Raw genomic sequence first — 23,557 nt, 5'->3', positions numbered from 1 at the left:
CAATGAAACCACAGCGTAAGAAATCGGGACAATAACAATGGAACTATGAAACATTTCCCTTTATTTATCTGAATCAATGACAAAAGAGATTCAGTTTTCTTCTGCCAGTGGACACGGAAAACTGCCACAGACTCTCGTCACTCTACACCCTGGGGGAAGCCACATGTATTTAAAAAGGCATGATAATGCTTTAATTTCATAGTGTGGACGGGGCATTAAATAACTTGGGTTTGAGCTTGCTTTTCCCTCCTCTCTCTCATCCATTTTTCCTTATGTGTCATGTCCTTTTAGATTGTGAGCCTGAGGACAGAAGCAACCTCAGAACTGTGTGTGTGTGAGTACCACTTGGATATCCTTTTTTGGCTAAAGGGCAGGGTATAAATGCTGTACCAATAAACATAAATGAATATTAAAATTCTAATGTTTTATAAATGGTCACACATTAGTGTTACAAGGCAAACATGGAGTTGGGCATTTTGTGCCTCCCTTTAATGTCTAGCTTTGCCATTAAGATTCCTGATCTGAAAGTTCAGTAAGACATCCCTTGAATTCCTTGCATGTACACATATATGTAAGATCAAAAGTAATTGTTGCAGGCACACTTGCAAAGCTGAGAAGGGAACCTATGTACCTTGCTTGTTGAAATTTTAAAAGTAATCGAGTACCTACTGTTTCTTCCATCAATGTGAAGGTCTCAAAAGTCTTTGACAAAATTCTGATTATATATCGAAAGAGGAGAGAATTATCCCAGCTAAACGCAGTTAATGCACACAAACACACATTGCGGTTATCTCGCAATGGCTGGGAAGACATCCCAAATATGTAGACTGCCACAGGTTTAGATAAATGTGAACGTTATTTACAAGAGGACTCCATCCATCATTCCTTTCAATGACATTCACATTGCACGAGTGTTCTGTGAATGGATGGAAGTTGTGCAGTGACAGGGTTTGATGGATTCCACCCACAGGCACTGATGCACAATTTGTTTTCTGCCGGAGAGGTGGAGGCACATTGCTGGTGAGGTTCTCAGAACAGGCACCCACCAAACAGCCAGCCCTTGCCTAAAGTTTTCACAAGGTGTGTAGGACATGGTACATGATGCTACAACCTTGCTGAAGCTAAGTAGCCTAGATTCTGTCCACAGCCTGGATGGGACACCATATTGTCTTCATCCTTGAGCTTCATGGAAGAAATGAGGTATAGATATGTAATAAGTAAGTCATGGGGCGGGGGGAGGGAGGGAGGGGAGAGAAGAGAAGACAAAGGGTTCTATATTCAGTTCCTAGGCTCACAAACAGAAGACTGCCTGACAAAACTGCCTGTACAGACCACCTGTTTGGACAGACAAACCCTATCCTGCAAGGCTAATTCCACAAACAGCTGCAGGTGCTAGAACAGGGGTGAGGAACTTTGGGCCTACAGGCCAGGGGTTCAATGTGGGCCTACAAGGCCATTTCCTCCAAAGCGTAACCCCTGTCCATCAGCTGACATCACTAGGTGACATCAGCTGACGGCCAGAAGAGCAAAGGTCAATCTTGCTGGCGGCTGCTTAGCCAATGCATTCCCTGTGGGGAATGCACTTGTGAAGCAGACCCCAAGCAGTCAACACAAGTGAACCCTCTGTTCACCAGCTGGCGCATGGAGGGATCAGTCCTCAGTTTGGCTATGTGTTCCTGTTCTCCTGCTAGAAATAGGCACTTGCAGCCAAAGGCCAGTGTGGGGCTATTTGAAAGCCCTTTTGCAAACAGCTGTGCACTGCTCTTTAAGCTTCAGGTTTTCAGAGGATATAAGAGCAGAGAGGGCTGTTTGCAAAAGGGCTTTCAAACAGCCCTGAGCTGCACTTTGAAGTCCCAATAACTGGGGCTTTGAAGTGCAGTGTAACCTGACATCACTATGACACCAGATGACTGGCAGATGGGCAGTCAACTGTCAAATTTGCTCTCCAGGACTGGGGAGATAAGGATCACACCAGCTAGACAAGGTTCCCAAACCCTGTGCTAGATGGAAGGATTCTTCCCAAACTGCAGCATATGTTTACATATACGTAAGTGCTGTTGTACACAACCACCCTTGCTAGGTATTATACTGATTCAGGGGTGTGGTACTTAGAGATTTCCAGGCAACGCAAGGATGCCCATGCTTGTTCAGAGCCCTGCATCCTTTCCCTACGTCCACACAGAAAGGACGTAGGTTAAAGAAAGAGCTTGGGAATCCTAGCAACCAGGGCCCAATATCAACCACTTGGGATGCAGAAAGGAGGTAAGACCAAGAGAAGAGAAAGGAGACAAATGGACAGGACAAAGAGAATTTCTGAACCATTGCTTATCTAAACCAAGAATAATATTCTCTTAGCTTTTTGTCATTAAGCAGTGCACCGCAATGCCTTAACCAACGCAAATATTTGACAAAGCTTGAGGAGAGAGAAAATGTGTTGACAGCAGTACACCAGCAGTTCAGAATTTACTCCGTATACAAGGCTGGCGGAACGCATAAGAGGGTCCAAAAATAATGTATGATGAATTCCTTTGAAGCTTTGCATTTTTGTTTGAAAGTCTGAACCACAGAACAAATTCATTTACAGTCAGAGAATTCTAAGCATTTTTTCCTCGACACAGCAGGTCTATATTGTAATTGAGGTTTTCCTGTTGCATATTTAGTGTCTGGGATTTCATAGAGTCCCAACTCCAAGTTCTATTTATTTATTGTAACACAACAACAAGCAAACCTGTGGAACAAGCAACCTAGGGTTGCCATTGGCTAAATCAAATCATGTGATTTTTTTGAGGTTGGTAGCTGCATTTTGTAGGATGAAATGTAAAGTTGGGTGAAAGTGGCCCCCTCAAACCCCTACTTCAATTTTTTTTTCACGCAGAAAAGCTGGGAATAAAGTTCTGCCAACTATTCCCTGGTGGAAGAGTAAATTCTGGAACAGTTTCTTGGAGGCAGGGTTTTCTGTCAGCTGTGACAATGGCACCACTTCTTTCTTTTCTCCTGAGGTTTTTGCTTGTTTGTCCTTTTGCTTCTGCAATAGCAGTGGCAGAATTGACAGTCTGGCGGCCATTTTGTTTTCCCCACAATGCCCCAGCCCTAGCATCACCCAAGGGCACTGTCAGGCAAAAACGGTAGAGAATATTTGGAGAAGGTTCTGCAAAATGGCCCTCTTTTTTCAAGGAGGGAGGGAGTGAAGAAGCAAAGTAATATTTCGATTCACAGATTATTTTACTGATTGTTATGTAAACTGCTCTCTGTATGTTATGTAAACTGGTCATCTATGGTGAAATGCAGTCTGTATACACTGGAAATAAACAAATTCTCAAATATTTTCTCAGAAAAACTTATTTCAAGAAATTTCAACTTAGCTCCAGGTGTTCTAACATAAGGGTTCCCAAACTCATCCATGGACTGCCAGTGGTCCATGTGATCTGTGGTGTGCTTGTAAAGAACAGTAGGAGAAAGGACGTGATAGTGGTATTTCTCATCAAATGTCATGCAGCGTAATGAATAGAAAACACAGGGCGGCTTTTCTGTGGCCCGTTCATGTTGCTTGGCGGTCAAGAGAGACTAAGATAAGGCCTTAAGCTGATGAGCTTCCTCCCCAGATTCCATCGCTGTAAGCTATTGAGCCGGGAGATTTCACGTTCAAGCAAACAGGATTCCCTGACTCATATCTTATGCTTTCCCCACAATGAGGAAAGTGGGTGGGGTACAGGACAGTCTCAGACCCATTCCTGATCTCACTTTGTTTCTCTTTGTGTGTATGTGTGAGAGAGCCCCTACAGATTCCCATTTTAAGGTAAAGGACCCCTGGATGGTTAAGTCCAGTCAAAGGTGACTATGGGGTTGTGGCGCTCATCTCACTGAGGGAGCCGGCGTTTGTCCACAGACAGCTTTCTGGGTCATGCGCCCAGCAGGACTAAACTGCAACTGGCGCACAGAGGACCATGACGAGTGCAATTTTACCACATACGGGCAACTGATGTGTAGTGAAATTCTCCTGTTGGAGGATGAAGGAGACCACCAAGAATGATTTCAGTAAATCTGTATGGGGTGTTATGTGTACATAGAATGCGTCCGAATAGCCCCAGTGTAATAACTCCAACCCAGCCCTACCTCTTCACAAAGCTATCAGCTTCTAAGCTTGGCCTGTTTCTCAAAGTTATGATTAAGAAAGGGGAAAAAGTTGTAAAGCTCTCTTATTTCTTTTAAGATTATTAAAAGAAAAAGGATGTGGAATCTTTTTTTGGAAGGCTTATTGAAAATCCCCCTGTAAATAAAGAAGGCTCCAGGGAAACACATTTACAATAATGATGGGTATCAACTATCATCACATTCCACCAGAAAGAACTAGAAAGGTTATACCTCCATTTTTCTTGGCTTAGTGTTCCAAACAGTCTTTTTTTAAAACACACACACACACACACACACACCATTTTTGTAATATACATTTAAAAAACCAAAAAAACTTTAGAACCACCATTATGCATAATTCAACACTCTTTTCTACACACACACACACACACACACACACACACACACACACACTTGACCACAGGGGCAAAAGTATTTATCTTCCAGATGTTGTCTTGGTACATCTCAATTTGTGGATTTTTGACACACAGCTGTGTTCACATTTCCCTTACTTGTTCCGAACTCAAGCTAAGGTGTGAAGGCACAATGGGCAGTTAAAATAAAATAAAAAGCAATGAACCAGGGACTAAAATTTTCACGTTGTGGCTTTTGTTGAAGGATATAGCCATTGTTAAAGAAGGGGTTGAAATTTACCAAGGGAAACTGCAAACCTAGTCTTAAGCCACAAGTTCACGCTGGCATTCCCTCCCACTCTCCCTATGCTGCTATGGTTTGAGGGCTGTCCAGAGGGATGGTGACAGCCCTGTCTATGGATATTTATTGGTCGCTGTTTTCAGGTCCAGCAAGGAATTTTCCTTGCAAACGGATTGGCTGGATCTGTGGTTTTGTTTTGTTTTCCTACCTCATAGCAATCGTCACAACTTTGTGACGGAAGAGGCATTGGGCTGGACCATCAGTGGGAATGGGTAGAGGAAGGGGCCTCTCCCATCCCATTCCATAGGTGGATCCCCTTAAGGGATCTCAGAGGGCAGAACTTCCTGTCCAGATACCCACATCAGGGACCACAGTGCCCTCTGCCGGTGATCAACTGGGGGTTCCCCGGATGCTGCCCACGCCGCAGGGGGCACCTAAACTTGGCAAACACCATCTAGTCATCAGCCAACACATGCCCAATGGCCACGCCAAACTTGTTTTGTCTTTAATCAATAAAATTGTGGCCTAATTTGAACCCAACACATATCTCCTGTTTTTGTTTGCCTTCCATGCACCCCAACATGGCCTCACTGTGTCTGGATCTGCAAGTGGACTGTGAGCTGCATGTCAATTGCAAAAATCAAAGGTTAATGCACTCTAAAGGGGAAGAAGCATTTATTCTCAGTTATTATAAGGGCTCGAGACAAGGCAAAATTCCTAGGGACATAAGAAGGTAGTATGCTCTTTCTGTCCATTCTAACCATCCATTAGCAGTGTTTTCATGCAGCTGCAGATCGGTTTCTGCAGAAATGCTACATCATTTGCCTTGTTGTATGCTATTTAACATAAGCTACGTATGTAACGGTCGACGTAACTCATTTTCCTTCCAATGTAAAGGAAATGTCAAAACACTGTTTTTAAAAAATCATGAATTATGTATCATTTGTGGATTTTTTTTTAAGAGACTGAACATATTCGCTGATCATATTTGCTTGAGTGATTTCTGCTCCTGACTACACAAACTGCAGCAGTCTACGCCTCATTTTCTGTTGCCATTGGACTTCTCCAACATCCTTAATAATTCCAGGGGCTTTGGGGAATAAGGCAATGATAGTCTCCAGTCGCTGAGAACTCTATCAAAAAAGAGGAACTGCCATCACTGCCAATGACAAGCCCCTTTTAAAGCATTTCGCATCCCCAATAAATCATTTGCCACAAATGGGGTGGCAAACTGGTGTGTGTCTGATTTTGTCTCAGCCCTAAAGAGGGACAATTCCTTTCTGTAGTGAGAAGGTCACTCACTCCCAGTTTCTATTGAAATCTGCAAACGAATTCCAACTCAGTGACTTCATACTGGTCTGTTTCTTAACAGAAGGCAGCATGGCAGTATAAATGTGCAGGATCTATAACACCAGCTCAGGAGGCAATTTCGGGGTTGAGTCAGGTTGGTGTCCACCAATATACACACACCTGCCAAGATCAAACAGGACAAACGAAGAAAAAACAAAGGGGCCATCTAGCCTCATCCATCCTACAACACTTGGTTACTGTGCTCTGAAATGTGCAGAAAGAACGCTGACTTCACTTAAATGCGCAGAGGAAGAATATTCATCTCATTTGAATTTTCTGGCAGTTCCGTATTTTACTTTTAATGCAGAATATAATTTGGTAGACATGCAGAATGCTACAAGGGCATGCCTAAAAATCTCATACGGTCAGTTTTTCCAAGCCAGTGATTTCTTGCAGACAGAAATCTCCGATGTGCATGTTTGCAAGGGCTTCTTCTCCATTCATCGCGGTGAATTACAATCCCATAGATGTAAAAGGGTCCCAATCTGGTGGTGTGAATGGGATATGTACCCAGTGCAGTCCCTTAATTGAAGGCAATGGAGATGCCTCTTTGCTCAGGAGTTGTTTGTTTATTTAATGTATTTCCCTTCTTTCCAAGCAATTACTGTCGTCCCTAGTGGCTCACATCAACGAGAACAAGAGAAAGAGTTTGAGAATACAGAAGTGTGGTCCTTGGAAGGACATTTGTACGGTATTCTACATACACTCACTATCCTCCATCTAAATGAAGGAAAAAGCATTCTGGACCAATGGGACTTTCAAAGACTCTTGAAAAGAGAGAGAGAGTTTGGATTTGATATCCCGCTTTATCGCTACCCGAAGGAGTCGCAAAGCGGCTAACATTCTCCTTTCCTTTCCTCCCCCACAACAAACACTCTGTGAGGTGAGTGGGGCTGAGAGACTTCAGAGAAGTGTGACTGGCCCAAGGTCACCCAGCAGCTGCATGTGGAGAAGTGGAGACACGAACCTGGTTCCCCAGATTACGAGACTACTGCTCTTAACCACTACACCACACTGGCTCTCAGCTCTAGGTCAAGCATACTGGAGCAGCTCTAGGTCAAGCATAATGGAGTAAACCAGTCTAGAAGTAACTAATGGTGCTTCCAGATGACCTGTTCAGCAAACATTCATTCTGATTTGTTTGCAGGCAAGGGTAGATGACGTTGCATCTAAGCAATTGTTGCCCCATGCTTTCTAATACATTTTCCCATCACTTTCACTACTTGTGATGTTTTGGGAAGTGAGTTTGTTGTGCAAGACCTCCCAATCTGATGACCTGAATTTGCGAGTAAGTGATTGAATCCTGCTCAAAAATAGCAACAGTCTGGAAAAGCCCTAAGGCAGGTATAACCATGGTTACATTCAACCTCCCCTGGAGCAGCCAAATGGGTCAAAACACTAAGGCAGGTATAACCATGGTTACATTCAACCTCCCCTGGAGCGGCCAAATGGGTCAAAACACCTCTGCTCTGGGCAAACTCACTCAAGACCTGAACATTGTTTCTTGTTCCTGCAATTCTAACTGAGATGCCCTAGATCTATTGAGGGAAGAACCAAAGAGAGAAAACTTGGACCACCAGAGATTGCCCTATGAACACAGATGTTGGGTACGAATGTCCTTCTTCTTGGCTGCATCCCCACTGCTTGCAAAAATTTGTGGTTGCCATCAGGAGAGCCGTTTTGGAACTCAACTCTCCCAAGCAAGTGCCTTCTGGAGGACAGGAATTTGTATAGCTGGGAAACCTTGATAGCACTTCCGAAACATATAATTTAAATACTTTCTTGGCTCCAGCTGCTTTTGCGTCACTCAAGGAGAACTGTTTGGAAGAATCTGAGAACTGACTTGCAAAGACAGACCCAGCCCAGGAAAATCCAAACGCCAGATGACTTGGCAAGGGAGGCCAGTCTTTACAAACAGTCGGGAAAATGCATCAGCGGCCTCTTCTCTGCCTTAAAGAGAAAGAGAGCGAGTGAGACAGAAGGAAAGAGAGAGGCATGGCAAACTTACGTCGGTTCTTCGGAGACTGCTCTGGTCTCCTCCATTTCGTGCGCTTGCTTGAACCAGGGGAGTCTTGCTTCAACGGGATGTTTCTCTGGAAGAGGAAAATGCACAAAGCATGGGCTATTTATTTATCTCACTTCAGCAACTCCTGGGTTTGAACCAGGAACCTCGTTGTTTTGAACAACCTGGGACTGTGCACTCAGGAATCAGAGCCCTCTTCAGGACAAAAAAGGAAAACACCATTAGTTGTGATACAAGAGAGAGAAAAACATCATTCTATGGTTTATATCGTTGATTCTTCATTTTTTTTCTTTTTCTTATGTTTGCACTTCTGAACAAATCAGTAAAATACTAAGAAACAAAAAGAAGTAACAGACAGCTTTCTGGGTCATGTGGCCAGCATGACTAAACCGCTTCTAGCACAACGGAACACTGTGATGGAAGCCAGAGCACATGGAAATGCCAATTAACTTCCCGCCGTAGTGGTACCTATTTATCTACTTTCACTGGCATGCTTTCGAACTGCTAGATTGGCAGGAGCTGGGACAGAGCAATAGGAGCTCACCCTGTCGTGGGGATTCAAACTGCCGACCTTCCAATCAGCAAGCCCAATAGGCTCAGTGGTTTATACCTACAGGGATTTCTAAAGTGTTTTATAAATTCTACACAATGAGGAGAAGCGCCTTGACTTCTTTGATCTTATTTAAATATTGATTCAGTTTGAACCCAACACTAAGCCAAACCATGGGTTACAACAAACAAGCAACTGTGTGAGTTCCCAGCCACCAAATTCCTTCTCTTCTCTTGCTGCTGCCACACTGCCCAGGGCTAAGCCATGGTTTCACTTACCCTTACATCCAAACCCAGGTTCACGGTTTGTCTCACTGCAGCTATAACCAATGTTTATTCCAGGGGAGGAGTGCAGGGGCTGTAATTTTTGCTTTGGGAACCCACATGTTTTCTCATTTGTGCTAAGCAATAGTTTGGCTTAGTCTTATGTGTGAAATGGACCACTGTTGAAAAATCCATTAACTGCTAAGCAAAACAATGAAATTATTTCTCCCTGTTTTGTTACACTATAGATTTGTTCACCCCACTGTTTTAAATTACATCATAAGTGAAGAAGAAAAAATAACAGGCACACACCCTACTTAGCGCTGATTACTACAGCCTCATAACTTTGCCAACTCTCAAGTTTGTCCTCCAGCTTCTTGAAGAGGTTGCTAGGAACATTTTACTTCAGCTAATAATTCTCTCCCCATCTATACACAAACACACACACACTTGCACAGTCAAAGCCAAATTAATATAATCTGGTCACAGAGAGACAACCTAGGCTGCATGGTATCAAGTAAAAGCACAAAGCAAGTCAATTTACAGAAGAAAAACGTGCTTTCACAAGGTTACCTCCAAATCAGACAAAGTCTGCACCAGAAACAAACAAAAACTGAGCAAAATGCAGGGTGCAGTCTTTGAAATACAGTGGTGCCCCGCAAGACGAATGCCTCGCAAGACGGAAAACCCGCTAGACGAAAGGGTTTTCCGTTTTTGAGCTGCTTCGCAAGACGATTTTCCCTATGGGCTTGCTTTGCAAGACGAAAACGTCTTGCAAGTGTTCCGATTTTTCCCCGCTTCCCCCCTTTTTCTAAGCCGCTAAGCCGCTAATAGCCTTTCAGCCGCTAAGCCGCTAAGCCTTTAATAGCCGCTAATAGCCTTTTAGCCGCTAATCCGCTAAGCCTTTAATAGCCGTTAAGCCTTTAATAGCCGCTAAGCCTTAAATAGCCGCTAAACCGCTAATAGCGCTAATCCACTAAGCTGCTAATAGGGTTGCTTCGCAAGACGCAAAAACCGCTAGACGAAGAGGCTTGCGGAACGGATTAATTTCGTCTTGCGAGGCACCACTGTATTGAACGCTATTTGCAACGAGAGCTATGGTTTAGGTGTATTGAAATGAGAGCCCCTTTATCCTTGGCTCAGATGCTGAGGTTTTAATTAACATCCCAACACCAGAAATAACAAGAAGCATACCAGGGCTAGGGAGATAAAGGGCTCTGTGCTCTTGGTGGGGAAGTGACCTGCATCTCCCCCCTGCAGCTTCCTTGTGTAACATCTAGGGAATGAAGATGTGTGACATGCAGTTTCTATGGTCTGCAGAAGAGGCTGGCAACAAACTAGACCACCAGCAGTAGGGAGGCTGAGGGTGTACATGTTACAGCTACATGTCTTCTTTTCGCTAGGTGTTACTGGGAGACGCAGCAAGGAGGTGCAGCCTAGTGACAGCTATGAATCCATTGGCTTGTCTAGATTAGGCCTCTGAGTTTCTGAATGCAATGCATGATAAGTGTGACGTGCGAATACTGTGTGCAGATGAGCAGGAAATGGGGAGTGTGTGAGTCATCAGGTTAGATTTACTCCATTTCTGAATCGCTCCACACACAGGAAAGTTGTAAGGCGATTTACATGGATGTGTAAATACACATTAAAAACACATTAAAATGAAACAATGAGAGAGAGAGGAAGGAAGGAAGGAAGGAAGGAAGGAAGGAAATGAATAAGAAGCAGGAAATATTCTATACCCAAAATTACATATCCAAGTACTTACAGTGGTGCCTCGCAAGACGAAAAGAATCCGTTCCGCGAGTCTCTTTGTCTTGCGGTTTTTTTGTCTTGCGAAGCAAGCCCATTAGCGGCTTAGCGCTAGTAGCGGCTTAGCGGATCAGCTGATAAGCAGCTTAGCGGCTTAGCGGATCAGCTGTTAAGCGGCTTAGCATCTTAGGATCAGCTGATAAGCGGTTTAGCGGCTTGGGGAAAAGGGGGGGAAAGGAAAAAAACCCCGCAGGAACTCGCAAGACATTTTCGTCTTGCGAAGCAAGCCCATAGGAGATTCCTTTTGCGAAGCACCTCCAAAACGGAAAACCCTTTCGTCTAGCGGGTTTTCCGTCTTGCGAGGCATTCGTCTTGCGGGGCACCACTGTATGTGGCTCTTCACTTGTCCATGGGTTGGATCCAAAGGTTCATTTCCACTAGCAAAAGAAGTTATTCTACCAGAACTGCTCTCCTTCCATTGGCTCCTTTGGATCTAACCCTATCGGCTGTATCCAACGTTATCTGTCTGCTAGCGAAAGGGCTTGTGTCGAGTGAGTTTCAGAGTAGCAAAACAGAGGAATCCAATGTGACAGTTGTGCTAGCCGAAACACATCGCATAACAGGTTGCACAATCCGTTGTGCAAGGAAACCACCACCAACCGGTTGGTGCATTCTCTTGTGCAACAATGTTCTGCTGGTGCACAACATTTCGCCAGAGAAGCAAGCATACCACGAAGTGATTCTATTGCTACATTGGATACAACCCTCTGTGTCTTTAGGTAGGTGCATCAGAGTTACCTTTGGGCTTGTAACAGGGGACCGGCACGATACATTCTTCTTTTATGTGCAGCTTGAGCTGAGGATTGCAGCCGCCTGTGTGCTGCCCACGGTGATCAATGCACAGCACCACTCGATACCGTAACCCTCGTCCACACGTCACGGTGCACTACAGAGCAACATAAAAGCAAAACCCCAGAGCTGTCAACCGATTCAAGGATGTTCAGTCAAATTATTATTGTGTTATTTATTATATATTAAATTTATCCACCGCCCTTCATCTGAGGATCGCAATATAAAAACACAATGCACAACACAGTAGCAAACAAAAACAACACCCCCAAATTATTATCATCATCTGCCTTCAGCTGATTAAATACATTAAACGGAAGTACATGTACAGACATAGTTTTTTTTTTATTATTTACTTTAAAATCTATATACTGCCTTGAAGTTTAAAACTCCATTCTCGGAGCGGCTTGCAAATCACTCCAGTGTATAACAAAGGCAGAGTATGGACGAAAACAGGCATATGAAACAAATTAACCCAAATCAGTCCTTATTATTCTCTGAAACAGCAGCAACGAGGAGGATCCAATAAATCATATAACTTGGCCTTGCTAATGCCATTTCGGGATACATACGTAAGTGTGAGATAACTTACAGTTTAATAAAGAAAAAAAAGCTACCATTGTTGGTCCATCTTCAATATTTTCCTTTTCATTCCCTAATATGGCCATGGACCAGGTCCAAAACAGCCTCAAAAAATAAACAAGTGTTCCCTTAGCTCATAGACCAAGTGAACTATCATCATCACCAGCTCCCATCTGCTCTGCTTTACCATCTGGGACTGGTCTGGGCTCCTCCTTGCCTCAAAGAGGCCAATCTAGATGGAGAAGATGCTCCCCTCCCCCTTATATATTTCTTCTGTCCTTTCTGGCGGGGGAAAAGCCATTTTGCTGAATATTCTCAGCCAGATTTGATGGTAGCTGGGATTCCACACCTATCCAGCCACCCAGTGACAAATGACACTAGGTCTGGGGTACTGTGGATGATGTGATTCATCCAGGGCAGAGACGCAGTTGGCACTGCTGCTGCAACAGCAAGAGCCCTAGGGGGGAAAGTAATGTTGCCACCCCAAGAAACTGTGCCTTGTGTGCAACACAGTTTTAAGCAACGTGTCCCATTAGTGCAAGGACACCAGCTATTTTCCCCTACAGTGTTTTCTTGAGAGTCCCATAGACTGCAAGAAGATCAAACCTATCCATTCTTAAGGAAATCAGCCCTGAATGCTCACTAGAAGGACAGATCCTGAAGCTGAGGCTCGAATACTTTGGCCACCTCATGAGAAGAGAAGACTCCCTGGAAAAGACCCTGATGTTGGGAAAGATGGAGGGCACAAGGAGAAGGGGACGACAGAGGATGAGATGATTGGACAGTGTTCTTGAAGCTACCAGCATGAGTTTGACCCCACTGGTCCACGTGCTCTGGTCCACGCGGTCACGAAGAGTCAGACATGACTAAACGACTAAACAACACCACCACCAGTGTTTTCGCATATTTGGGGGGGGGGGGAAAGGTTTTTGTTTTTAAAAAATGAAGGGTTAAATTCTTTGTGAGCTTACCTGTGACCATTCCAAAGCAATCCATTTAGGGCAATCGTACAGGTTGCAAGCTTGCATGACCCTGGGTTTGGGAGCATACATGCATTTCCACTCCTCTACTTGTAATATCTCTCCATGCATGGTCTCCTCCACACACACGAAACTCCTCCTCTGGATTCCACCTCCACAGGAAACTGAACATGCCGTCCAGGGGTTGTGCTCCCAGCTGGGGTTGGTGTAGGGAGGGAACACAAAAATTTGCATGAGTCCGCCTTCTATATGGTTTCTAGATGCAAGCTCTTATGAAAGCAGTAGATCCATCTTTCTTCTTTGAAAACCAACACTTAATACTGTCAGTAATCAGACCCACAGGGACACGGGTGGCGCTGTGGGTTAAACCACAGAGCCTAGGACTTGCTGATCAGAAGGTCGGCGGTTCAAATCCCCGTGATGGGGTGAGCTCCCGTTGCTCAGTCCCTGCTCCTGCCAACCTAGCAGTTCGAAAGCACATCAAAGTGAAAGCAGATAAATAGCTACCGCTCCAGCAGGAAGGTAAACGGCGTTTCCGTGTGCTGTTCTGATTTGCCAGCAGCAGCTTAGTCATGCTGGCCACATGACCCGGAAGCTGCAAGCCAGCTCCCTCGGCCACTAAAGCGAGATGAGCGCCGCAACCCCAGAGTCGGTCACGACTGGACTTAATGGTCAGGGGTCCCTTTACCTTTACCTAATCAGACCCACTGCTGAATCCTAATTCTCTAATGTCATTTTATCTAAAGCTGATGTACCAATTCTCAAATTTTCAAAAGGGTGTCAAATCCTAATGGATGCTTCCTAGACTACTTTTTGCATGGAAGATAAAACCCCTCCTCACACAACACCATCTCCAGAGCCCTTCAGTTGTGTTAACTCTGCTTAATGTTCTCAGACAAGATCTGCCTGGCGTATCGTAATCGTTGAACGTACTGGGGAAATTCTGGAGAAGGTCCACTAAGACTTGGAATCTAGGACTAGGAGTCCAGAATATTTTGGCCAGGAGTCTAAATCAACACAGATCTGGATGACTTGCAAAACTGTGCCTATCTTTGCTTCCAATGAAGAACTTTAGGGGTGGCTTGGAGATCTGCACCACTCTGCTAACATCACAAAATAAATGCTTTCCCCCCACCATGGAGATTCACCGGTGTGGGGGGTGGCAATGTATAGTTCAGTCCCTTTTGGATCAACATTATATTTTCCTGCTAGCAACTCAAAGCAAGAAGTCCATGCTTAATGTTCTGTTCTAAAACACATTTGGATAGGCAGTGAGAATGCTGCTAGCCCAGAGTGGAAGGAACAAAAGAAGAATGACAGATGAAATTGATGGAATATGCAGAAATGGTAAAAACTGACGGGGAAAATGCGAAACCAGGAAGATCAAGTATTTTCTAAAGAGTAAATTTGTAATTTACTTAAAAGACTGCTGTAAACAGTTAAAATCATTGGCAGGGATGTAAAGACACTTGTAATGTGGAATGGTAATTACGGTTATATAATAGCTAGATAAGGGTAAAAGATGCAGTAAATTTAATCTTAAAGATGGAACCCATGGAGGGAAGGAAGGAGGTCTAAGAGTTCAAAAGAACTCTGTATTTTAATGTTTGAAATCGCTGTTTTATATGTATATCCCCACCCCCCAAAAAACCACATATTTGGATATTACAGTCAGTAATGGCTCAGGAAAATAAATGCAAGCCTGTTGCACCCGCTGCATGGGTTGGAAGCAGCAAGAGTATCCCACTCAAAGTCGTTTGTTGGAAGCAGCGGAGGCACTGTAAAGAAGTCAAACACAGAGCAGATGGAGCAGAAACCTATAAATCCAAAAGGCAAATTTATATAACTGCTCCCCAAGATGCAGGAGGTGACTCAAGAATGCTCCCTGCCTGAAATAATTCACGCAACTCCCCGCTCAGAGCAAATTAATCACCTTATACACAAACCGAACGTGAAACTTATTGTACGCCGAGCGTTGACATTTAAACCAAACTTACATGATCAAAACCAGGCAGCATGGAGCAGATAGCTAATGATTTCACCATCGCCCCTGATAAATGTGCTCATCTGCTGCTCTCCTTTCATGCCGCGTAACCCAAAGGAACGATTGATGTAATATATAACACGCTAAAGGATGTCTAGTTCCAGGGCTAATCTACTGCGAGAGCTAGCACAGTGTAGTAGCAAAAAGGCCATTCAACGTACTGCACGGGAGCAAAATTCTGCAGGGGGTGTTCAACAGGGAGCTGTGGAACAGAAGTGCATGAATTGAAAAATCCCAGGGGGTTGCTGCTGGAAAAAAACCAGCCCCGTTGTGAGTGCCCCCCCCCCCACTGCAGTGTGACCTACAAGTTACCTTGGACCTAACACCATTATGCTGTGACTTGCCCTGGCTACATCAGTGGCAGGAAGCCAAAATGGGGAAGAAGTAGGGAAGTCTACCCCTGTCAGCAGCAGTGTCCGAGCTGTGCAATGTGGTCCACAAGGACACTGGGGGTTGTATCCAATATGAAGAGCAGACCCACTGAAGTCAATCCACATAAGTTAGTCATACCCATTAATTTCACTGGGTCTGCTCAGAGTAGGATTAACCCTAGCTGTCACCCTGGGATGTTTTTATTCTCCTGGCATTTTATTCTGCATTTTTCCTTGCTTTGCTCTGGTTTCTTATTGCTGGTGTACACCTTTAATTGGTACGTGATGCTGGTTTGTTAATTATAAATTGTTCTGTTGGACTCTTCCACTGACTGTGGAGGGAGCTTTAACAGAAAGGTGGCCTTTAGATTGTTAAAGCAAGCAAGCAAGCAAATGCACAGAGTAATGAAATCAGGAAATAGGGTAAGCTGCCTTGCACATCAGGGACACGGGTGGCGCTGTGGTCTAAACCACAGAGCCTAGGGCTTGCCGATCAGAAGGTTGGTGCTTCGAATCCCAGCAACGGGGTGAGCTCCCATTGCTCGGTCCCTGCTCCTGCCAACCTAGCAGTTCGAAAGCACGTCAAGTGCAAGTAGATAAATAGGTACCACTCCAGTGGGAAGGTAAACGGCGTTTCTGTGTGCTGCTCTGGTTCGCCAGAAGCCGCTTAGTCATGCTGGCCACATGACCCGGAAGCTTTCTGTGGACAAACGCTAGCTCCCTCGGCCAGTAAAGCGAGATGAGCACAGCAACTCCCGAGTTGTCCACGACTGGACCTAATGGTCAGGGGTACCTTAACCTTGCACATCATGGAGGGAGAAGTGGAGATGTTAACACAGGGCTGTCATTTGGGGCAGCATCATTCTTCAAAGACACATTTCTATGTCACTGGCATGGGAATTATCCGTTTGGTGCCAGGTTAAGCCATATTTGGCAATGATTTTATTTGACTGACTGGCTAACCTACTCTGTTGATTTTTAAGCTGCCATTGTAGTGTGATGAGCTGTTTTATGGTTTATTGTTGTTTGTGGTCATGGCTGTTTTAATGCTTTGTACCCTGCTCTGGTATCTGTATTGATGAAGGGAAGCTTACAAATGATTTTAATAAGTAAAATAAAATAAATACATCAGGTTGCAGCCAAAGTTAGTCCAAAGCAGAGCCTACCCATTGAAATTAATGGACATGACTATCTTGGGTCCACTAATTTCAACAGGTCTACTATGTTAGCTGGATTCAATCCGTAATGCGCAGTTCTGAACCACAGCAATTCCTGGTTCCCAACAGAACATTCCTGTGCGCACATTTTCACAAATGTGAGCATGTAAAGGGCTGGCTCAGTCCTGATCCACAGCAATGTTGACCCCCAGGAGAAGGTGGTCATCAAACCAGAGGGAGGTCAGCAGGCCCAGGCTGTAGAACAGGGCAGGAGGCAAAGCAAGGAGAGCTCAGGACCTTGGACAAGGACCAAGGTGCTGGTTCAGGACTGCCATTTGAAGCTTAGGCCCAGAATACAAGTAACCCCAGCTGTGTCTGAGAGCAATGGGGCAGGGCTTTATAGGGGGATAGGCCTAACACTGAGACAAAATGGTGGGTGGATTTGCAGGCCCAGCCACCACACAAGCTCACAAGTGGCAAGGCCTAAGCAGGTGGCACAGTGAAGCTAGGGCAAACACCAGCATCTGTGGGCCCTGCTAGGCAGTCTGGCCCCAGGAGCTGCCCCAAGGGTACTGTGTGTTGACAGCAGCCCTGAGTATGTCCCGTCATGTTGCTAATACTTACATTTCAAAGCATACACTGAAAACACATTACTGCATAAATCTAAACAACCACCCACCACAATGTTGTGACAACATGAGCAATCACCTTGTCTTAATGCAGGGGTGGGGAACATGACTCCCTCCAGTTGTTGTTTGGATCGAACTCCCATCATTCCTGGCCATTGGCCATGCTGGCAGAGGCTGATGGGAGTTGGCATCCAACGATGTCTGGTAGGCCACAGGTTGCCCATCCTTGTCCTAATGTGTCGAGAAATCTGTGGCTTCCATGCAGTTGCCCCACTCTCTCTTGCTGTGGCTCCTCTAACCACTGGCATGAGACCCCACCCTCCCCAAAAAAGGTTGTCCACAAGGGAATGTGGTTCTCAGACTTGGAAACATCCCCCTTAGCCAGACCCCTTTCTTTCAGCTCCAGCGCCTCCCCTTCCTGCTCCACCTGCCATGTGGGAACAATAATACAGACCTATTTTGCAGAGTTTCACTTTCTAGCTTACTCATTTGCAGAACTGATGGAAAATGCTTTTTGACAGCCGTTTGCACACATTTCTGTTGTCTGGGGCGGTGTACAAGCAGCACGCCGAACACTTTAAAGCACTGCATTAAGTGCTAAAAAGTTACTTGTTTTTAAAATAATAATCATCGGGATGTAAAGTACATTTAACTGTCGAGTGAGATTAGCGGTCCACGGATTTGTATATGCCACAATGCAAAAGCACCTTATGTGATGCTAGCTGCAGGAAGTGTTTATGGCGTACATTTTTACAGCTGTTTTTCTTTATCTCAGCAATTTAAAATACACTCCCTCGTCCCATATTCCTAGGAGTCAGTTCCAGGTGGGACAAGGGGCCTAGTGGGCCAGGCAGTTTGATAGATACTTTCCAGAGTCTGCGTCTGTCAAGGGATCCCTCAACACTCCTGCAAGCCTGAACTATGCGGGAGCCATTCCAAAAGCCTTCAAAGGTAGAGGTGTGTGTGTGTGTGTGTGTGTGTGTGTGTACAGAGGTGGGGGAACATTTATCCTGGTGATTTCCCACCTCCTTCTTTCAAAAGATTGCTCCATCTGTTAAAACAGTCCGGGAGTGCATTTACAACTTGAGCCACAGCTCAGCTCATTGGACTCCCACCGCTCTCTGCCCCAGGCTTCTCATTTGACTAACGAAGGCAACACAGTGCACTAGACGGTCATAAAGGAAGCTTGCATATGGCCCTACTATTTATAGATGATTGGTGCTCAAGAAACAGCGAGCGAAGTCACAGGAAGCTACCTTTAACCAAGTCAGGCCAGTGGTCCATTTAGCTCACAGGTGTCTACGCTGATTGACAGTGGCTCTCCAGGGTTTTTTTTGGGGGGGTGTACACGCGCCTCCCAGCCAAGATGTTGGGGAATAACCTGAGACTGTCTGCATGCAGCGCATTTGCTCTACTACTTCCCTGCCAAGGTCGGGTTAAGTGGCTTGTCTTAACTTCTGCTGTGTGTAAACACATCAGGTGCCACAGAGCCCATACAAAGAAACCCATGCATCAGGGGGAAACTTCCTATTCTCTGCATCGCAAGGATTGGAGAAAAGAGTTCAAGTTGGAATGTTAAGGGCAGAGGAGTGAATCTCCTGTAAATCTCAAGCCACTCCTTCCCGGGCAGAACTTTCAAAGTGAAACTGAGTCCAGGAGCGACCGGTTCCTTTGATTCTGAAGGAGGAGGTGACTGTGCAGAGTACTGATTGGCTACCTGTTGCAACAGCCCAAAAGCTACTTCCGATCCACCACCCCAGCTGGCTGTGCAGAGTGCAAACTGGTTGGCCGCTACAGCAACTACAAAGCCACTGTTTCTGTTCAGCCAAAGCCTAAAGAAGCAAACATTATTATTTGTTTAAGAGAAGGTGCTGAATGCATGCTGAAATTGATAAACTTAGTGGGCACTTTGTGGAGGGTGGGGAATGTAACCCTCCACCAAGCTTGCTCGAAGCACAGGTGGTGATAGTGGAGAATCAATACTTGAATCAGAAAAGTAATACGTGTCAGTAGAGGAAGGAAGAAGCCACAGTAGTATAATCTACACTCAACTCTAGAAACCTGATCCTCAGAAGGCTTGGAGCTGTAGTGTACTCTTGGTACAGGATAAAACTTAATGGGTCACCATGTAGGAAAGAGATGGGAAACCTATAGATGTTCTTTGATGATATTATTTGTGCTATCATTATCTATCACCTACACAGTCATCTCAAGATAATGTACAATAAAAACAGAAAAAACCAGCTGGTACATTTAAAACAAAACTAAAACAATGCAAAATAGACACTCAGGGCAAAGAACCATTTACTCAGCTGGGAGGAACTGTCTTCAATTGTTGCTGGAAAGCGCAGGCAGTGGGAGCCTATTGTATCACAACAGATATACTATTCCACTAGAAAGGGGCCACCATGCTAAAAGCCCTGCTCAAAGGTACTGTAGAGTGGGCTACTGAGATCTTTGGAACTTGTAGGATAAATTTTCCTGCAGACTTCAGGGATCTATTGGGAATAGAAGGTTTAAGGTGGTTGCTCAATTAACCTGCTCCTGAGCTGTATGAGGACTTGTGTATTCATACCAACATCTTGAATTTGGCCCAATAGCAGACTAGTAACCAGTGCAAATCCCACAAGCAAGATGTTATATGCTGGTGATAGTTTGCCCCTACAAGCAATCCAGCTGCCACATTCTGCACCAGCTGCAGCCTCCAGACCAACCCCAAAGGCAGCCCCACATGGAGCGTACTGTAGTAGTCCAGCCGAGAGGTTACCAATAACAACCCCCATTATCCTCAACTGGTCATGTTGCCATATTGCTGATGGGAGTTGGAAGTCCAGCAACACCTGGAGAGCCACATCTCCATCCCCAATGAAGAGAAAAATTAAGTGTGCCTTAGGGTGGAAAGTGAAAAAAAGGCATTCTGATATTCTCTCAGTCACACAAGAGCTGTTTATTTGCTGATAGGTGGAAAAAGCCATACAAGTCGGTCTCTGCCTACATGGCTGGGTCATTAAAGTATTCCTGAGCTCATTTCAGACAACACAGTTCAAATGGGTGCTTTATAGGAGTAGCATTTGCCAACAGAGACGTGCACAGTCCTCCAACTACTGCTTGTTTGGAGGTTATGCAGGTTTTCACGATGCTCAACCCCTCCCCTCCTACAAAACCCACTTTAACCCAAAATATAGGTGGGGCCCAAATAAACAAATGGGCACATCTTAGGTCAAGTGTTGGGAGCCTCCAGATGTTACTAACTATGACTCCCATCATTCCTAGCCATTGGCGATGCTTGCTAGGGCTGATGGGAGTTGCAGTTCAGCAACATCTGGAAAGCCAAAAATCCCCCATACTTAACCAAACCAAATATTTCCAGCTCTGGAACATTTGGGGACCAGGTATTTGTTTGTTCATTTACTCTTTATGGCTGTTATCACAAGTGTTGGTAAAGGTAAAGGGACCCCTGACCATTAGGTCCAGTCGCGGATGACTCTGGGGTTGCGGCGCACATCTCACTTTACTGGCCGAGGGAGTCGGTGTACAGCTTCCAGGTCATGTGGCCAGCATGCCTAAGCCACTTCTGGCGAACCAGAGCAGCGCACGGAAATGCTGTTTACCTTCCCGCCGGAGCGGTACCTATTTATCTACTTGCACTTTGACATGCTTTCAAACTGCTAGATTGGCAGGAGCAGAGACTGAGCAACAGGAGCTCCCCCCATCACGGGGATTTGAACCGCCGACCTTCCGATCGGCAAGCACTAGGCTCTGTGGTTTAACACACAGCACCACCTGCGTCCCTTGTCACAAGTGTTGGAAAACCCCACAAAACCCATAAACAGAGAGAACAGTGAGAGGAGCCCACAAACTATTTGGCAATGAGGAATCATACTACCTTAAATTCTCTGAGAGTGATGGTGGTTTGGAACGCCCTCTGTCCATCAACCCTCTCCAGACTTGGTCTCACTGAACACATCTGCAGTGTTGAGTCTGGAGTGTTGGTTTTTTAAATCCCTTTGCTAGGACTTGGCTTTATTTAGCTGATTGATACACTATCCTCAACAATTGCTATCTTGCACATAACTTACTAATGGAGCCCATGCACTTGAAGCGGGAAAGTGCATTAGTGGCAGGTCGCGCTCTTTAAGTGCCATGTGCTTTGGTGCGAACTTATCTCAAGAACTCAACGTCATGGGCTGTCAAGCTCAGTCATGCCATCTATGGCAAACAGTTACTGCTAGTCTTCATCTTGGGTAGGCAGGCATCTGAACAAATGATACAAACTAATTGCCGTATTTTTCTGTGTATAAGACGCCCCCTATTTTGGGGGACTCAAATTTAAGAAAATGGGGGGGCACAGTTGTCAAGCTTTTGGGGGGATTGCCCAGAGTTGTTGAGTTTTCTGGGGGGTGGGATTGCCCAGAGTTGAGCTTTTTTGGGGGTGGGGTGCCGGAAATCACTAACCCAACTGAGAACCGCTGACAATCACTCACATTGCCAATGACAACATGTGTCTGCCCAATCAAAAACAGCAGACAGCAATCACACGCCCAATTGCTGAAGCAGCAGCCAATCCAGAGCAACCCTTGCTGCAGCAACCAATCACCCACCCAATTTCCGAAGCAGCAACCAATCCAAAGCAGCACTTGATGCAGCCACCAGTCACCCACAAAATCGCAGCTGACAAGCTCCTACTTGCATCTGCAACCAATCACCCGTGCCCCCCCATGCACTACCCATGTATAAGACAACCCCCCCTTTTTTAACATTAGGGACCCCTGACCATTAGGTCCAGTCGTGACCAACTCTGGGGTTGCGACGCTCATCTCGCTTTATTGGCTGAGGGAGCCGGCATACAGCTTCCGGGTCATGTGGCCAGCATGACTAAGCCGCTTCTGGCGAACCAGAGCAGCGCACGGAAACACCGTTTACCTTCCTGCCGGAGCGGTACCTATTTATCTACTTGCACTTTGGCGTGCTTTCGAACTGCTAGGTTGGCAGGAGCAGGGACCGACCAACGGGAGCTCACCCCGTCGCGGGGATTCAAACCACCGACCTTCTGATAGGCAAGTCCTAGGCTCTGTGGTTTAACCCACAGCACCACCCATGTCCCATTTTTTAACATTATTTTTGAGTAAAAATCCCTCGTCTTATACACGGAAAAGTACGGTACACTGTATTATATTATTAATGGAAGGCTAATCTCAACAGCATCTTACAGAGGCCATACATACCGAGGAAGTGGCTGGAAGTGGTCGTAAGGCATGATTTCCTTGAATCCGTCACTGTGAACAAGACAAGCATTTGGAAAGTTATTTGTGGAACATCAGGATAGGCTTTTCGTTATGTCATGAATATATTCATTTGAACGCCCATGAGAATTTCTGGAAACAACTAGTTTGGGAGGTGGGTATCCCTCGCGCTGCCTATTGAACCCATTCAGATCTTAGCAACTGAACCGGTTTGTTCTCAAGCTTCTATGCAATTCCTGTGAAAGGTCCTAAAAACAAAGCCCTGCTGCCAGGTTTCTAGCACTCCAAGGCAAGACCAGCCCTACCGTTAGGCAGAGCGAAGTAGCTACCGCAGGCAGTGAAAGCTGGGAGCAGCAACAAGATAATGAAGGATAGAGCTGTGTGTGCCATCTGAATGCAAACCCACAAACAAGATAACTTGCCACCCTCAACATCCTACTGTAACTAAGACTAAATATGTGCTATCTGAAATAATCACATAATTCTTCTCTTACTCTGTTGTCTCCCTTGCTACTATTTTTAGAAAAGAGAAAATGCAGTACCCGAAGAGGACAAAAGTGAACACATATCTGCATACAAATGGCATGAGCTTATTATATGCAAATGTGGAAATGAGAAGCACAACTTAAACAGAAATGCAATTCATCTCAACCCTCAAGGCAGAAGAACGAGTGCTCTGCTCAGTCTGCTGTCCATTGCTGTTAACTGTTAATAGACAACTATTTCACTGATCCTCTTGCTCTCCCTTCTGAAGGTTTCTTGATCCTTAAGTCAAGAATGGACCAGGACAGCTCTTCAAACAGAGGACACCTCCCAGGTGAGTGCTGCCCTCTGCCAGCTCTTCAAATAGAAGACTGTCCTCTATTAATGAAATATACTCAGAGTAGAGAGTGGATTTCACGCTCTTTATTCAGCTCATAGTGGGAGGAGGAAAATGAATGTTCCCCCAAAGTATCTGCTTTATATACATTATTTACAC

The 23,557-nt window shown here is 45.2% G+C and overlaps 1 protein-coding gene across 3 annotated transcripts in view; it reads right to left on the bottom strand.

Annotated features, from left to right (window-relative positions):
* Positions 1-23,557, bottom strand: part of ADAMTSL3 (ADAMTS like 3) — a 285,673-nt gene that overhangs the window by 69,411 nt on the left and 192,705 nt on the right. For all 3 annotated transcript variants that reach the window (XR_014213399.1, XM_082198243.1, XM_082198244.1), the window contains 4 exons: positions 22,561-22,611; positions 13,126-13,330; positions 11,522-11,669; positions 8,144-8,228 (listed from right to left, as the gene is read on the bottom strand). Coding sequence is in view for 2 of the 3 variants with exons in the window: in XM_082198243.1 (XP_082054369.1) it covers positions 8,144-8,228; positions 11,522-11,669; positions 13,126-13,330; positions 22,561-22,611 (489 nt within the window). In the remaining variant the exon portion in view is untranslated. The remainder of the gene's footprint in view (positions 1-8,143; positions 8,229-11,521; positions 11,670-13,125; positions 13,331-22,560; positions 22,612-23,557) is intronic.

The sequence above is a fragment of the Podarcis vaucheri genome (genome assembly GCF_965113315.1).
Source record: "Podarcis vaucheri genome assembly, chromosome: 14".
Lineage (NCBI taxonomy): Eukaryota > Metazoa > Chordata > Lepidosauria > Squamata > Lacertidae > Podarcis > Podarcis vaucheri.
Note: the sequence above shows the minus strand (reverse complement) of the source record. Positions and strands in the feature narration are given on the sequence as shown.